Genomic DNA, 17,207 nt, shown 5'->3' with positions numbered 1-17,207 from the left:
CCAATCCTTCTTTTGTTTGGGGTTGTTGTTTTTGTGTGTGTGTGTGTGCTACACACTAACTACTCCGACTGGAACATGCTTTCATCGTGTTTTGCAGCGTCTATGGTTTAAGGGACCCAGTTAATTGAAGCACGCCTTTTCCAATCACAAAGACAGACAATCAAAATGATTAAATAAAAGGATAGTTTACATTCTGTTGTGTTTTACGTTTTGAGTGTGCAATCTGTAATACAGTATCTAAATTATTTCCAGTCACAGTGCCACAAATAGCAGGAGCTCACTTGTCAGGTGCATCAATTGACAGCAAAAAAAGATACTGATATTCTAGAGTTTGCTTCACCGAATCCCCATGAATTCATGAAAACGTACTAAAAAAATACAAAAAGGTGCTATGGTCTGATTTTGGCGTACAAATATGTTCAAAATCTCTACACAGTACATTTTGAATACAATTTGTAATCACGGGGGTCCAAATCCGCATGCATTCATGTTAAATTACTAAAATACAATTGTGAATACAATTTCCTTTTACTTGCCACCTCCACACCTTTCAATAGGAAAGGGGTATCTTGTTAAAAAGATGTTTGTGAAGAAAGAATGCTGTCTATACATGTGATATCAAATCACCCCATCAAAGAATGCCATGGCAGTTGTTACGACTATTGACACAATTAATGTATGCCCCCCCCCCCCCCCCCCCCCCCCCAAAAAAAAAACGAACAAAAAAAAAACAACACGTTGTATTTGTGCTCACATACTATTTTTAAAGTCTTTTTTATTTAAAGAATTTCGATATATACTCAAATAATACATGCGCTTATGCACCATACTTCATTGCAATGTTTTCTTTATACAGGAGCCTTTGAACAGCTATAAAAAAAAATGCTCTTCTGTAAAGACTGCCAGACTGGTATCACATTGAACTCTGTATGTCTTACAAGTCAGTCACTATTGAAGAAACTCGTTTTTATGGGTAGAATGAAGAACAAATGTACTGATAGTAAATGGGTAACATAACCACCCAAGTCTTTGCCATGTATAGAAAGCAGATACATTATGGGATCTGTCATTTAAATAATTTGATGAGCAGATGATTATATATTTGGGGATACAACTTTCCAATGACCTGGTAACAACTAAATAAAATGAAAATGGCTGCATAAGCATCAGACCTTTTTTCATCACTGATGCAGCATAAGAAAACCACTACTCCTGCACTTGGTCATGATTAGATATACTTTGCTAGTTATGTGCCGCCTTAGATTTTTTGCACAAAGCATATGTATATATTGAAAGAACAGGGTTCTCCCCAAGCATTTTCTACAGAAGGGTGGCAGCCCACAGCAGCCATTAACACTTTCAACAGAACAAAATGTGTGTTTATGCTCATGTACCATATATTACCTTGAATAATTACTATAACATATTTTACTAAAATACATTTATTAACGCTTTTGTACGTCAGATTAATATTCCAACTTTTTTTTTTTTAATTTAGAAGTTAGCCTTTCAACTTATATTTCTTTAGTTCCCCTTTCCCTCTTTGAATTTTTACTTTTGCATTCTCAAATGTATTTTTTTTTAAATACTCTCTCTACCAGTACATACATTGCAGTGCCCCGATAAATGCCTCTCTCTAAGTTAGTCACAGCCATTGCATGTTTCTGTAGAATATTGCCACTTTGGAGTAATTGTGCCTCTGGGCACACACAGATGTCTTGTGTATCTCCAATATTGCATGATCCTCAATATACTCCACTTTCATTCTTACACAAGCTATGCTGCTCCATTCCCCCCCCCCCCCCCAAAAAAAAAATAAATAAATAAATAAAAGAAATAAATACTGTTTTTGGCAGAGCTTGCACATCATTCCACCTAATTCAGTGCTGTAAAAAAAGCCATTTCCATTTTCTCGCACACGTTCCCTGGCCTCCCCCTCCTGCCTTTCATGATTGTTTGCTATCGTTCGCTGTGTCATATTGTTCCTTTTCGCTTTCTAAACGAGTTTCATAATTTGCTTCGGTGTTTTTAGTTTGGTTATTTTCACGTTCGCTTCTACGAACTGCAGTGTCTAAAACGATACGCCCCCCACACCAACGAACGCGATTGGTTTGAAACGTTACCACTGCGTGAATGTACTGGGTAGACGCATTCTGTTATAAAAAAGAAACCGCGAGTGTGCAGCACTGAGGCTGCTGGCAGCTCAATTTCCAACTTTGCAATATTGCAATGACAGCTGGGCGGACGCAAATTTTTCAGGTGGGAGGCACCATTTAACCAGCCGAAAAAGGCCTTGGGAGAACCCCGGAAGAAAATGACAATACCTGTTTGATTTGTTACCAGCTTGAGAAAGGCATCATCAAATGTTGCTTAGATTCTCATGAAGAATGAAAGTCTGTATAATGTATGCATATCATTGTTTAATACTTTATGCTAACTGATAATACTAATGCAACATTTCCATGTGCACCATAAAACCAGTTTGTAAAACCTTAGCTCACCTACTGATTCCATCTGAGGTGTAGACAGAAGTCAAACAGCACCTGGTAATTTTTTACACACACACACACAATTTTATTTATTTTTTGAATGCTTGCTATGACTTAATTCACCACCAATATTTCCCTGATGGTGCAATATATTTACAGCCTTAATTTATCTGCAGTCCTACTTTTAAAACCCACATCTATCAAATTAGGTAACTTCTGCTATCAGGAGAGAGTTGGAGAGATCAAGTCATACCAGCCCACAGTCATAACTGGGCCATTGAAATAGTTTTGACCTTGATCTGCTGCTTAGTCAGTCCCAGTGGCAGATAGAATGATGACATTCATGCCATGTTTAATTAACTTCCTTTTTAGATATAAATTGCACCCCATGATAACACACTAAAAAATGAATTGCTTGGCAGGGCTGTTATTGAAAACAAGTTGTTTAAATGAATATACAGCATCCTAGAAAGTAAGTTGAAATAAAACAGCATTCAAAAAGGGACATACAGAGCATTTGGAAGGTTTTAGTCATTATTTATATTACAAATAGAAGTGCCAGACATTTACATTTAAAACTTTTATTGCCAAAACCTGCACATATAAAAAGGAAGGGAAATATTGCCACAAGATGCTGCATTCTTAATTCACAGAACTTAAATAAGTCCTTGTCATAAAAATCAGTATGTTGCAAAAGATTTCAGGAAAATTACAGTTACAATACACAATTTCCTAAGACTAGTTTAAGTGGGCAATTTCTCTACAAAATAATTCTGTACCAAACAAACAAACAAACCTATGGAATAATATACACTCAACATAAACCTACACAGTAATGTTATTGACTAGAGCAGTAGCAGGACATTAGTCAGCTAAAAAGCAGAATGAAAACCCATGCTTAAATTAAAATGTGTAATAAATATGAGGGGAAACAAGTACAAGGCAGGATGTTATTCTACCAGAATATTTTGTTATTGAATATGTTATTCTAACAAATAGGTTGGTTTCAATTTTTCAACCATTCAGTTTTAGCTGCTTGCTCATCAATTGGTTGATTGATTCAGTTCAGCATCCTCATGCTCTTCATTTTTGTAATTGCTGGGATTCTAAAGGATTCTCCTCCTGAAACAAAGTCATTAAATCAAATTCACAATGAAAAATACAACACATTATTCCATTCATACAGTTAACAGTTAAAACAATTATCAATTCAAATAAACACATACTCAAATTGGTCCTGTCAATTTATAACCAAATTCAGATAGGAATGCATCCTTAAGATATAACATAAAAGGGACAGAAATAAGACTCCAATTGCATAGAAGTTTCACCCATTCCAGGTTTTAAATAAGAGCCACAGTGCATAAGTCTATTTCCATCCCTGTATAAATTGAACTTCTGCTGCTAAAATGTTATTATTTTTTATTTTTATTTTTATTTTTTTTAAAGTGGCTCCAGTAGTTTGTCTAGTAGTAGTACTAAAATATAAACTTAGTAATACATCTGTGTAACCAATTACATTTTAAATTAATGCTGTTTTTCCAGTCTACTGTATTGTGTCCCTTGTTCTGTAACAAGTATGCACAAGCCATCAGAGTTCAGAATTTTCAATTAACCTTCATTGTTTCAGCAGCTGGGTCATCAATTGGATTTAGTTCAGCATCCTCAGCATCCTCAGCTGCATCATTCTGCTCTCCGTCATCCTGCAGCTGGCTTTCCTCTGTGATTTCAAAAGGATCCTCACCCTGAACATGCCAAAAGCAGATTAAATCTGCAGCTAGGTTTGCAATATACCTTTTTCAAAATTATTTTCACAGCAAATAGAACATGCACGTGATTTATTATCAGTGAAGGGTTAGTTAGCGTAAAAAAAACCCTCTATATTGCCTGGTTTAAAAGACAATTGAAATGGTTTCCTCTCCCCAGCCCAAACTCATTAGTACCTATCTTTAGTCTCCAACCCAACTGATTAAACTTCACTTCTTTAGAGTTTAAATTCACCCTAAAAAAAAAATAATCACAATTAAAATATGCATAAAAAACATGCACTTCCTTACCTTAACAAACTTTTCATAACGAGCCTTCACAATTGGGTTATTCAGGATGCTGGTGGCCGTTAGAACACTCTCCTTCCTCAATTGCTCTTTATAGCCCTAACAAATGATTGGGTGACCATAAGATTATTTATATAGGTATCCGCTCAAAACCTAATGACAAAATTAACAACTACAGGTACAAACAGCTACATACCACTTTGCTCTTCAGATGTTCTTTAGATGTTAAGTGTTGCTTCACAGAGAAAATAACTGCAGGAACATAGGTATGGCAAGCACTGCAATGAATTATGTCTACTTTCCTCATATAATCTTCTTCAGTAACTCCTAGAAGGTAAAAAAAAAAAAAAAAAAAAACTGAAAATCCTAGAGGTACTCAAACTTCCCATTGTGAGATAATAAACCTGTAAAATGAATCCAGCAATAATCTGAAGTGACATTCAATCTAAAGCCAAACTCAGGATGTAATTAACTATGCACAAGACCTGGTTGATTTTACCATTGTTTAAAATGAAATAAGCTGCTGATTACCAGTGTCTGACAAACAGTGCATCTTCCCCACTCTATAGGAGTAATGCAGTTCCACATATTCAATTCAATTGCTACTTCATATGAATGATGCTCCATACCTTCCATTGCTTCTTTTAGCTCTTCCTCTCGAGTTAGCTCCGGGTGACTGTTGCGTGTTTTGCGAATTACAGTCTTCTTAAATTTGTTGACCATAGATTCCTACAGGGGGAGATCATTTAACATACAATACTGTCACCCACTGAGATTACTATTGAAAAATGAGCAAATCTGGTTTATAAACAAGTTGGGACAGATTATATTTGTCAGTCTGAACCAATAATCCTTCATATCTGGATTTCTAAAACCTGTTTTTTTTTTGTTTGTTTGTTTTTTATAACTAAACTCTCGGTTATGCTTTAACCCTTATAAAAGTTTACCAAAGTAAACTTTTAGTTTTGCATGGTAATTTCCAATACTTTTCCCATGGCTATACTATGCATTTATTATAGTTTACTATACTTTACCATACTGCTCTGGGCTTTACAATGCTTACCTATGCTTTAACTTTGCTATGATTTTACTATAGTATACTTTTATAAGGGAAACACATCATAACTATGAAACAAGCCATGCAAATGGTACGTACATGTAAGAAACGAATGACGTCTTCTTCAAAGTTGGCTTGCTTCTGAATGTAGTCTAGTGTCTCCTGGTGAGAAGAGCTTTCAAAGTGATCTTCAATATCCTTCTCTTCAAATGTTCGGAACTTGCAGAAAGAACATGTGTATGCCAGTCTGTGATGAAAACGCTTGGTTAATTTCACAAATAATGACATAGCCTTCATCTTGTAACACTACATCTCCATTACTGAAATGGAATGATCAACCTGTGCAATAACTTTCAATGCTACTTTCAAACAAAAAGGGGGAAGGGGGGACGGGACGGGATACAGCGATTTCATACCTGTAACCGTCACCGTATTTTTCATTGTTTTTCTCCCTCCTGCGTCTCTGTTTCTCTCGTCTGGCTTCTAGTTTCCTTTGCTCTTCCTCATCATTTTTAGAAACACTTGTCCCTTGGAGCAAAACAAATAATTTACTTTATTAAAATCGTGGAACGCTCTTTTGAATGCATTTTAGAAAATGTGTATTCTGAACAGTTTATGTCAATATATACACAAAAAAAAATAATATTAAAATTGGCAATATATATTAAAATGTGTGTTTATCTTCGTCAGGGGATACGTACGTAGGAGTGTGTTTGTGTATATAGTTTGCATTAGACCAGAAATCTCACTCATTACAATTCATTGCAACCACACAAAATGCATTAAATGCTGGTGCTTACCGGTTTCACCAGCATCCTTTGTAAATTGATCCCCTTCCACTTGAAAGCCAGCCTATAATTAATAAATATAAGGTAATATAACAGAATTATATTTGAAAACAAAAAAAGAACCCTATGCTTGCTAAGAACTTAATTTATAATGGGAAAATGTAAATTGTCTTGTTGAAAAATGTACCAAAACAGTATTTAACTCTTTCAGCAAAAATGTTACAAATTTTGGTTATCAAAAATCATTTTTACAGAAGACACCCTTACTATAATCCAACAGTTGCTGTATATTTTATTGAAACAATACATGGAAATATTTACTGCTGTTCCCAGGATTGGAACTGGTTAACTGGGCTGTTGTTTTCCCTACAGTAGACTGCCTAGCAGCTTGCCATTTTGAGTTAGTTATATTACCTAGCTCTAGACCTAAAGCTATATTTGAAGGACAAGAGGGTGATTTTCTTCACTTAAAACATAACTGTTACCTCAGCAGGGTTCTTCACAACTGTTAAAGACAGAAAAGCAATAAAATGGTCATTATTGGAATGTTGCTGACAAAAGTTTTTAGATTCTAGTTTTTGCAGAGCACTTTCTGAGCTATCAATTACTACTAGCTGTTAATGTCAGTTCCAGGTTGTGTTGCATACTATACAGCTTGTATAATAAACTATGACAATTCAATGATTTTACCATTGTATAAATATTCAAATGCTTAACAGTTCTGTACATTGTAGGAGTATCTTACCAGGTTTATTTATTAATTCCGGTTTGGTAACTTTTTGCTTCTTGATGAACATATTGGGTCTGCTGGGTGGCATCACCTTCCTTTTTAGTCCCCTCATAGCCGTCTGGTTCTGATAGTCTATTACTATTCCAGGTCTAGGTGTCCCAAAGTAGCCCGCTGGCTGCAATTAACGAACATTTCATTAGCATATCAATATTCGACAGGTCACAGGTTAACTACAGCTATGGCCAAAAGTTTTGCAACACCTAAAATTTTAGGATTGAGCAAAAATATATATATATATATATATATATATATATATATATATATATATATATATAGAGAGAGAGAGAAGGAGAGAGAGAGAGAGAGAGATGAGAGAGAGAGAGAGAGAGAGAGAGAGAGAGAGAGAGAGAGAGAGAGAGAGAGAGAGAGAGAGAATTTAGGTCTACAAAATGATATCGCAAAAGCCTACCAGAAGACATAATAGCAGTATAGTACTTCATGTTAGACTGCGAAATTTGACTATGAAGCAAAGTTAGTTAATTCTATAGAGTGAAGCAAACCTTTGGCCATAGTAGGTGGCCATCTCCACATTTTGTTTCCTTTCCTTAAAAAACACTGAATGGGAAAGGACGACAATTTTAGTTGCGTTTGTTTATATATATATCCACATGTGTAATTAAAAGTGATCCCCACTGATGTTTTCTGTATACAGATGAAGACAACCAACATGTACCACACAATATAATTAACAGAAAATCTTTATAGTTTCATATAACAAAAACTATACCAAGTAAATTAATGATGAAACAGCAATTGAAACATGAAACGGCAATTCAATGTTAATAAATCTGAATACTTTACCTGCAACAACTCTGGATAATGCTCATGTTTTTATCTTTTTAAGGTTAAAAAAAACTTAAAAATATATCATAAAATGTACAGAGGGCAGAACTGCCTGGCTAACATAAAAAAGAGTGCCCTACATCTGGTCTAGTTAAAAAAATATATATATTGAAATTCACACAACGGAAATAAGTTACGAACATGAGAAAAATGAATCTAAACAAATAAAAACTAACGTACTCAGAAATTTTATAATTATAACCACAGATGGAGGCTCTACAAATTTACTTGGAGAATACTATTAGACCGCAGTCACTATTTGCTGTGGACAACATGACAAATTTGAAGTTCTCACTTTTACAGTGCAAGTCTATCCTCTAGTCATTGAATTACAAGAACTCAATGAATCCAATACTCTTCTGACATTATTCACTGTTGCAACAACATATTTTTCTCTCATATCAACCAGACATATCCCTCAGTGCGGCACTACTACTAGGCTCAAGGCATACTCATACTTGTCAGCTAACTACTTGCCAAATGTTTTGCCAATCATTTAAATACTTTGTCTACACAGATTTAAATTATTGAACAGAGTTGTACAGTTAGTACCAAGGTATCTTTAGTAAAGAGAATACTGAATAAAACCACTACCTATTCGAAACCCTTAAAAATGATCAACTGACCATCCAGAAACACAAATAATTGATGAATGATTTCCTTTGCAAAGAATCACCAACATTTACATATGAAAATGTGCAGTCGATGCATATCGCAGGAAGGATGATTTAGTCAATACGTAAATGATACGTAAACATTGCAGAGGGATAATGCACAGCACGTTTGCCATCTTACATGTTCAAATCTTAAAACTTGACACAAGTACCACACAAGCAAATTATAACTTACACTATGCAGTACATCTTGTAGCCCAAATACCATCACTGCCTGAATCTAAACTCTTTCCCTCAAAGTGCCAAACCTGACATTCATCATCTTTAAATCCCTACCAAATTTTACAAAACTCAATAGAAACCAGCAACGACAATATAGCTTCAGACAGTTGGCCCTTAGCTAAGCAAAAGCTCAAACATGAGTATCCATGAAATCACTAAATGGAAAATGGAAATGTACTGTTAGTCACATGACAACTTAGTGGGTCTTTAAAAGTCAACCAAGCTATATGTATTAATCCAAATGGAAGACAGGCACGCCATGAAACTACAAGTGACCAAAGCTATTGTAGATTGATTTAATTTACAACAACATCAGCTGATGGATACAGATATTCACGTACCTTGCAATTTGGTTGAAATGTAAAGCTTGTCGAGGTTTGAGGATGGGGTTCTTGTGTTTAGGGAGAGCCGAGCAAATGCAGGTTTGCTAGAGAACCTAATCTGCCATTGACTATGGCAGGTTAGAAACCTCCACAAACCACACACTATTTAGTGATCTGTCTACTGTGAGTCAAACTGATCATGGTGTTAACATCCAAGTAGATTCCTGTCTGCTGTACTTTTTGACTGATACTCCCTCCTCCCAATTAATTTATCCATCTGTGACTGGACTTGCACAGCCAACTGTTGTATTAACTACAATGGAATATCTGCCACAAAAAATGTACTATCAGCAGCACATAATTATATTTTATTCTGTACGATAAAATCAACCTTTGGTTGAGATGTAAATGGTTTACATTTCAAAACATGGAAAAGGACTACACCAATATGCTTTGTCTTGAGAAAATGCCAGAAGCCTATAGGTTAAACTTAGGTTTAAGATTGATGTGAAATTGCAGGAGAATTTGAATATTTGACTTCTGCCCCTCACCAAGCATTTTCTAATTCTACACTGAGGACCACAGATTTTAAAACCGACAAAGGGAAATCTGCTCATACGGACCATAGCCAGGGAGGGCCGTCTAAATTCTAAGTTGTTTCGCTGGTCCTTATAGATATAGTATTTGCTTTATTACTATTTTTTGTGCCGATATCAAAAGGGATTCTGAAAGGGTAAGAGTTAATAGAATCTCAAAAGATTCTGTACTTACTCCTCTGCCTCTGCCTCTCACGGCTGTTGGTCCTCCCAGATCATGGCTTCTACCTCCAAATTTGTTTTGAGGGTAAGCAGGCATTCCTCTCCCCCGAGAGCCTACGGGTGCAGGCTTCATATGGGGTGAAGAAAATCTGCAGTAGGAAGAGTAACCATCTCTTCCCTCATTATCCATAAAACCAGATCTTAAATTCGACCGTGGGTAAGAAGATGGCTTCCAGTTAGACTCGTCATTATCGAACTGGTCATATCCGCCACCAAAACTACCTCCAAAGCCAGATCTGTACAGATCTGGGCCACCCTGAGCAGACCCGGAGTCGTAAGACTCATAAGGTCCAAACCTGGAAAAATTGCAGAGTGAGGAAACAAGTGAACTTTCCGATATCAATTTGTCACAAAAAAAAAACAATTACAACTTTACACAATACCTACCCAAAGGGATAATAACTAGTTATCCTCTTTGGTAAGCAAACGTGTGCAGATCTTGAACAGGACTGGGAATTAAAAAAAACAAATCCAAGGGACATATTCAACTAATGGATAATTTTCCTGTGTTTAACACCCTATATATATATATAATATCCATCTACTATATATATATATATATATTATAATATATTTATATATATATATATAAGCTACTTGTCGTGTTTTATCAGGGGTAAACAGTCGTTTAGTCCATTTGTCGGTTTATAAGTAACGGTTTTTCGGAATGTTACGCATTTTTTTTATGCTTAAAAAAAATTTAAAAACAGCCCAGTCCTGATTCAATATGGTTTTTGTATAAAACCCTTAAAAACATTTTCAAAGTAAAAAGTGAAAAGAGCAATGACCACCACACAAGATTACTAACAGCTTTTCAAAAGAAGTGTTTTTCATCATACAGATCAATATTTGAAAATCGGCAAAGTATGTTTGCAATATATGAGAAAACTAAAAGGCTCAAAGTCAACTGAACTATTTTTGCATCAGCAAAATGTACCTGTGCTATTAAATATTTTTGCGGAAAATTAAATAAAAATACAAACATTGTGTAGTTTTCATGTACGCTTAATGTAACAAAGTACCTTCACTGCCTAAACAAACTAGTTACTTCAAAGCTGTTAGTACATAAAGTATAAAGACTCCCATGAAACATGGGATGTACAAAGAAAAACTAAAGACATAAAGCTTACATACAACAATTAATGTACAGTCCTCTCATTATACCCCCAAGAATAGGACCAGTACCAAACTGGCGCTATGGTGAGGGTCATTAAAATCCATCAAACCACAAAATTGCATGCTACCCATGTAAACGTTTATTTTTCAGTACAAAAATGACATGTGAGTTGTGTATAGTAAAAAAAAAAAAGTAGCATGCCAAAGATTTGAATTGGTTATAAATGTCTTGCTTGCGAAGGGATGATTTTTTTATTTATTTTTTTTTGCACGTTTGCTCAACTGGGTGCATGGACTGGCAGATACCAATCATTAGTATATAACAGGGAAAATACCATTGGTTTATACTGGAGCACATCGGTTCACAAGACATATCTGCCGCAATGCGAGGAAGGCAGTATAACAAGGGCAGACTGTACATTTATTTTAGCTGTGTGTTACAAGCTCACTTGTACACAAAGCATAGAAACTGTTACCCCACCCTTCCACCCTTTTTTCGGAACCTCGCCATTTACTTAAAGAGTAAGTAGCGAGGTTCCGAAAAAAATAGTGTTATACATCCCCATGTGTTGCTACAACTGTTTCAATGCTGTACCTGTCATTTTTCTTTTCATTGTTAACATCCTGACAACTTTTTACACTTATAACATTAAAGTCAAAGCTCTTCACTCTGGCTTTTCTGTTCCATACCACATTATGGATCATTACTGCTGTGTTACCTGTGTTAAGGACAATAATCCTTACACTATCAGTGCACTAGAGCAGGCATTTTGCAAACAGCTTTGAAAGAGACTTTAAAGTTGTAAGTGTAAAAAGGTTTCAGTTTGTTAATGAAAAGAAAGATTACAGGTGCATTATTTAAACAGTTGTAGCAACACCAGTGGGGACATGTAATTTTTGGAACCCTGCTTCTTACTCTTGAATGTGTTCAGTTTTACCACAGAATTCTAAATAGTGTTACTTCTGGTTCCACAATTGGAAGCTTGCAGTAAGACACTCTGTTTAGTTTATTTTAGGCAAAATGATATGTATATACCATGTCCAAATATATTCTAAAAGTTACAATTACCCAAAACGCCCTTACCTTTCAGAATAATCAGCTTCATAGGAGTCAAATGATCGTGGGTTTGGAACATCAAATCTTCCATGAGAATAGCCATGATTCATATCTGAAGATAGTGAGAGATCAAAGAGAGTAAGCTGGACTCAATACTTTTACACAAGAACGGACAAACACTGCCTAAAAAGCCAGTGGATTTTGCATAAATGTGTTACATGTTATTTCTCACCTGGATTCAGCGTTTCCTCTTCAGAATATCTGTAAAATGCAAGATTTACATAAGTGTATTTAAAACAGGACGCATAACTTGTTCACTAGTTTCATGAAAAATTAACCACCCAACCCTTCTAGCTTACATAAGAAACAATATTAAGGAAGTTAAAAGCCAATCTAACAGATTCTAACCTTTTGAACACAATATTATTGAAAGACAGCTGTTTGTCTAAATTGCACAAATATGATCCTCTTACCTTTCAGTGTTCCCCCCTATAAACAATCTTGGACTGCCAAATCTTTCATAAGACTTTCCACGTATCATCTCTAAAGACAAAGATTGTGAAGTTTAACTTGTATCTATTATTTAAAGCATTTTATAGATCTCACTTAACATGCCTCCCCTCCTCCCCTCCACAACCCATAATAAAAAATACTGTATCTCTATTTAAAATATGCCAAAACTGTTTTTTCTCCAACTGAAATGCCTTATAAAAGCCTACCACTATTTTTTTCAGTTTTACTAGGCTTTTCCCATGGTTATACTATGCATAAACAATGGTGTAGCTTATGCAGTACGAAAAAAAAGGGGAGGGGATCGATCATTCATTGTACAAAGAAAATCGCCATCTACGGTGCTTTCAAATTAAATGTATAATATTACATACACTTTGTTCGAAATACATCGATATTACTAACATGCACACATATTTTATATATATATATATTGAACGGTATCCAAATGATGTTCAAAAAGTGGTACTGAAACGTCATCTCCAATGTTGATTATTAACCTCATCCACGTTTATGAAATATTGGATTAATTTATTTCAAATTATGCGTCTGATGCATCGACTGTTTACTAAAGGGAAGAGCGCCGAAACGAAACAAATTAACCATGGACCGTTAACAATGCAAAATGTTTGCACTGCATATTCTGAGGCCTGGGACTGCAAACCAGAGAAGTAGTAAACAATGCGATCACACAAAATCTATTGCGCTTTGTACAAACTCTGCGTCACTAAGCAAGATAGGGATGCTAAACTACTTTGATGAATCGCGTATATACTTATATATATAATATATTATCTACGCAGTATATCCCTATAATATATATATATATATAACATTATATAAATTAAAAATAAATAAAAATCCATTCATAAGCATTTTTTTACCTGCAGCACTTCGTGATAACCTAACCAACCTTAATGTACTGTACTCGTGTGTTACAAACAAACCTTCCCGACAGCAACACTTGCCACTGAAAGAAATGAGACCAGCGTTACACCACACAACACCAGAGCGGTGGGCGTGTCGACTTGTGTCATTAGCAGTTTTGTTTGTCTGTACATGAATTCAGCTAGAAGCGAGTAGAAAAGCACATAAGGGTGCCCCCATTTGTTGTATTACTTGGAGAATGCATTGACGGAGAGATCATTCTGAATGTTTGAGTTTGGTCTTTATAAAAATAAAAGCATTACAAATGAGTATTACATATTTAGGGAATGCGGATACAGAGCAAAGGGTCCGCCAGCTTTCTTTGTGTCTATATATATTTAAAAAAAAAAAAAAAAAAAAAAAAAAACACAGATTAGGCCAAATGCTTACCTTTTATGGGTTTTAAAGTGTGAATCTAATATCGACTTCAGCTGGAGTCTGGACTACCTGTATAAAAAGGAAACTCCCCAACCACCGATTAAACAGACAAGCAACATTAAAACAAAACCGAGGGGCAAGGTACAATATATATATATATGAGGTAGTTCTGTCTAACACATAACACAACACCTAACAATGTGTTAATATGCACAATTATAAACAATTAAGGTAAAATATTGTTTTTCTTCCACAAGGGGTATATTTTATTTATTTATTTATTTATTATTTTTATTACAATGCATGCATTCACCAAAGCAGATATTTTTTACTATTAATATTGTGACATATGGTTATCAAAAGTTGCCATTAATATACTGTATATTTTAACTTATAATATTCAATATGATAAAAACATTTGACACTTTGTAAATGGTAATAAATAGTAAGATTGTAAAACAAAGACCATAATTCAGAAGTAGTTACAACATGTACATACAGTATTTGGAAAATATCCCTGAACACTTGTCAAAGATAAAGTATTTCTTTCTCTGTACAATAAAAACACTTTCCTTAATATGTTTTTTTTTTTATTATTTATATATATATATATATATATATATATATATATATATATATATATATATATATATATATATATATATATAATACTTACCAGTATCATTAAACTGTAATGACAAGAGCTTGTAAGTGTTATAACAAAAAGCCATAGCTATGTTAGGGTGTCTACTTTACAAACCCCTCTCTAACAGTATGTGGCAATGTGTTAAAATACTCTTCTTCCACAATGAAGTGTTCTCGTTTCAGGCACACACACTTTCCGAGTTCCAGAGGAAGCTCAGATAATTGGTTTCCAGCAATCTCTAGCTGTCGAAGATGAGTCAGTTTTTCAATGTTAGGTGGTATATGAGTCAACAGGTTATGCGAAAGAATAAGGACTTGTAGTTTGGTGCACTTGAAAAGCTCTTGAGGTAATTTCGTGATACTATTGTGGTCAATACCAAGGTATTGCAGCTCCTCAAGTTCTTCAATTTCAGCAGGGATCTCTTTAATGCAGTTGAATCCAAGTTCGAGGTGAAACAACTTTGATAATTTGAACAGATGCGGTGGAAGTTTAGAAATCTTGTTCTTGTTGAGGTAAAGCATTTCAACTGATGCTACCTTTGCAATGTACAATGGGATGTCAACAATTGAATTGTAGTGGAGTTTGAGTATTCTCAGTTTACAAAAATGCTGAAAGCTGGCAATTTCTTCAATAGACTTCAGATTGTTGTCTTTCAAATCTAGCTCAGTAAGATTGCTTAAACTGAAGATCGCACTTGGAATCCTTTCCAAATTACAGGAAATTAACTTTAAGGTTGCAAGAACATAAAACTTCTTCACACTGTTCAAAGACAGCAACTTGGTTCCCTGATTGTTAATGGTGAGATGCAAAAGGTGTTGAGCAATATCAGTAGTAATCGTCAAAGGTACTTTAATTACATTGGTCTTTAGATGAAGTAGCTGAAGACGTTCTAAATCGCGCATAGATTGTAACACACAAGTTTTACTGTCAGTTTGCAAATCACCTTCCAAGTACAGTTCTTTGAGGTTACTGAGATTGTACATCCATTGGGGTATTTCTTCTGTTTTTGAAAACTTGACTCTCATGATTTGTAAGTTGACTTTTAAAAACAGAAGAGCTCTGTTTTCCACTTTAATGGTACAGTTGTATAGACACAATTCGTTTAGTGACTTCAGTTGTGAGATGCCTTCACCAATGGAAATGTCATTTATAAGTTCTAATTTCAATACTTCCAGCTGAACCATTTCATAAGTAGAATTTGGAATTCCAGGCAGCATAAAAAGATGCAACTCTTTTTTTTTGTCTGAGTTGGTAACTATGCGCATTTCAAGTTTCTCAGTTGACCATTCGTAATTCAAGTTCAGCTGACGCAGTTTGTTTTCACTGACATCTGACAGAAAAACAGCAAATTTCCTTGCATACAGTTTATCATACTGATCTATTAAATGAAGTAGGAAAGCAAAATCTTTTGTGACATCTGGAATATCATTAATTCCTGTCTCATCACGCACCTTTTCAAATGAGTAATCCTTAAGTTTATAGAAATAGATCCAGTACAATGTGTAAATACAAGTACACATGTACAGGCAAATTACTGCTATGTACACATAAGATAACATTGTGTACATTCTCCTTAATGAGTGAATACAAAAAAACTCACGAAATCCTGTCACTTGGACATCATCTATGCAATGCACAATATACAGGATATTGGGACTCAATTCCCAGACATAAGTTGTTATTATAAAACTCTGAAACAAACGCAGCACTGTCTGTCTCGTATACATCTTGTAGAGAATATCACCTTTTTCAGTGTAAAGTCGAAACTTTTTAACTTTCTCAAATAAAGCTTTTGCTTGTTCACATTCCAGTTTGTCAAGCATTCTAGCTGCTGGATTCGCAAACACACCACAGCTTTTTTGTGCATTTGATTCAACGTTCTCTGGTGTTATTGATGCCCTCTCTCTAGGTAATGAAGAGGAGAAAGCACTGTCTAAACTGTGGATATAAGAAGAATAAACGGCACTCTCAGACCTTGAACTGCCCTCTTCCTTTTTTTGGATATCTTCATACACAGTAGAGAGTGATTTAGTGGTCCATGGCGAATCTAAACATTTACCAAGTATATTTATGAAGTGTTCAATTTTCGAACTAGTTCCAGGAAATTTAAACCAGAAATGACTACTTACTAAAAATATAAGTGTGTGGATCAAGATTATGTATGCAAAATACTTTGAGTACCAAAGAATGGCATTGTCATAGCACCACTGGTCTATTAAGTCATACTGCTGACGATCCATTCGATTTACAGATGCATCCTGTAGGTTCCTTGAACTGTTCCATGTCATAGTTGTTGCATTGAAACCCTCTGGCACTGGTATGCATATTATTTCAGATGACCACATCTAGAAAAGATGAAGAAATTAGTAATTTTTGCATACTATCTAAATTACATGCAACAGCGCCACAATTAACATGCCATTTGTGCGTGTGTGTGTGTGTGTGTGTGTGTGTGTGTGTGTGTATATATATATATATATATATAATTTATGTGAAACGCTTTTGATGAAATAAA

At 35.0% G+C, this 17,207-nt stretch overlaps 2 protein-coding genes across 3 annotated transcripts; both read right to left on the bottom strand.

Moving 5' to 3' along the window:
- Positions 1-2,933: 2,933 nt before the first annotated feature.
- On the bottom strand, positions 2,934-13,728 carry LOC121326980 (DBIRD complex subunit ZNF326-like). 2 transcript variants are annotated; one of them, XM_041270687.1, is made up of 15 exons: positions 13,626-13,728; positions 12,705-12,774; positions 12,464-12,492; positions 12,259-12,343; positions 10,012-10,354; positions 7,134-7,293; positions 6,874-6,893; positions 6,401-6,452; positions 6,017-6,128; positions 5,700-5,847; positions 5,173-5,272; positions 4,740-4,870; positions 4,547-4,642; positions 4,106-4,234; positions 2,934-3,611 (listed from the first exon to the last, which is right to left on the bottom strand). In XM_041270687.1, the coding sequence occupies exons 2-15, from the start codon at positions 12,770-12,772 to the stop codon at positions 3,573-3,575; spliced, it is 1,512 nt and encodes a 503-aa protein (XP_041126621.1). In that variant the 5' UTR covers positions 12,773-12,774; positions 13,626-13,728; the 3' UTR covers positions 2,934-3,572. The 2 variants fall into 2 exon arrangements, with proteins under 2 accessions (XP_041126621.1, XP_041126622.1); XM_041270688.1 differs by having other exon boundaries at positions 2,989-3,611; positions 10,012-10,147.
- Positions 13,729-14,793: 1,065 nt separating this feature from the next.
- LOC121327067 (volume-regulated anion channel subunit LRRC8C-like) lies at positions 14,794-16,980 on the bottom strand. The gene is made up of 2 exons (XM_041270861.1): positions 16,667-16,980; positions 14,794-16,597 (listed from the first exon to the last, which is right to left on the bottom strand). The coding sequence occupies exons 1-2, from the start codon at positions 16,978-16,980 to the stop codon at positions 14,794-14,796; spliced, it is 2,118 nt and encodes a 705-aa protein (XP_041126795.1).
- Between the last annotated feature and the right edge of the window lie 227 nt (positions 16,981-17,207).

The sequence above is a fragment of the Polyodon spathula genome, chromosome 14 (assembly GCF_017654505.1).
Source record: "Polyodon spathula isolate WHYD16114869_AA chromosome 14, ASM1765450v1, whole genome shotgun sequence".
Taxonomy (NCBI): domain Eukaryota; kingdom Metazoa; phylum Chordata; class Actinopteri; order Acipenseriformes; family Polyodontidae; genus Polyodon; species Polyodon spathula.
This window is presented reverse-complemented; position numbering and strand designations above follow the sequence as displayed.

What these genes read in the sequence shown, in the direction of transcription:
- LOC121326980 (XM_041270687.1), bottom strand. Translation starts at nt 12,772, where the DNA reads ATGATACGTGGAAAGTCTTATGAAAGATTTGGCAGTCCAAGATTGTTT. An exon ending in AGAGGAAACGCTGAATCCAG is followed by an intron (nt 12,344 to 12,463) that starts GTGAGAAATAAC and finishes CACTATCTTCAG; the next exon opens with ATATGAATCATGGCTATTCT. An exon ending in GAAGCTGATTATTCTGAAAG is followed by an intron (nt 10,355 to 12,258) that starts GTAAGGGCGTTT and finishes CAATTTTTCCAG; the next exon opens with GTTTGGACCTTATGAGTCTT.
- LOC121327067 (XM_041270861.1), bottom strand. Translation starts at nt 16,980, where the DNA reads ATGACATGGAACAGTTCAAGGAACCTACAGGATGCATCTGTAAATCGA. An exon ending in AAGGAAGAGGGCAGTTCAAG is followed by an intron (nt 16,598 to 16,666) that starts GTCTGAGAGTGC and finishes TTCATTACCTAG; the next exon opens with AGAGAGGGCATCAATAACAC.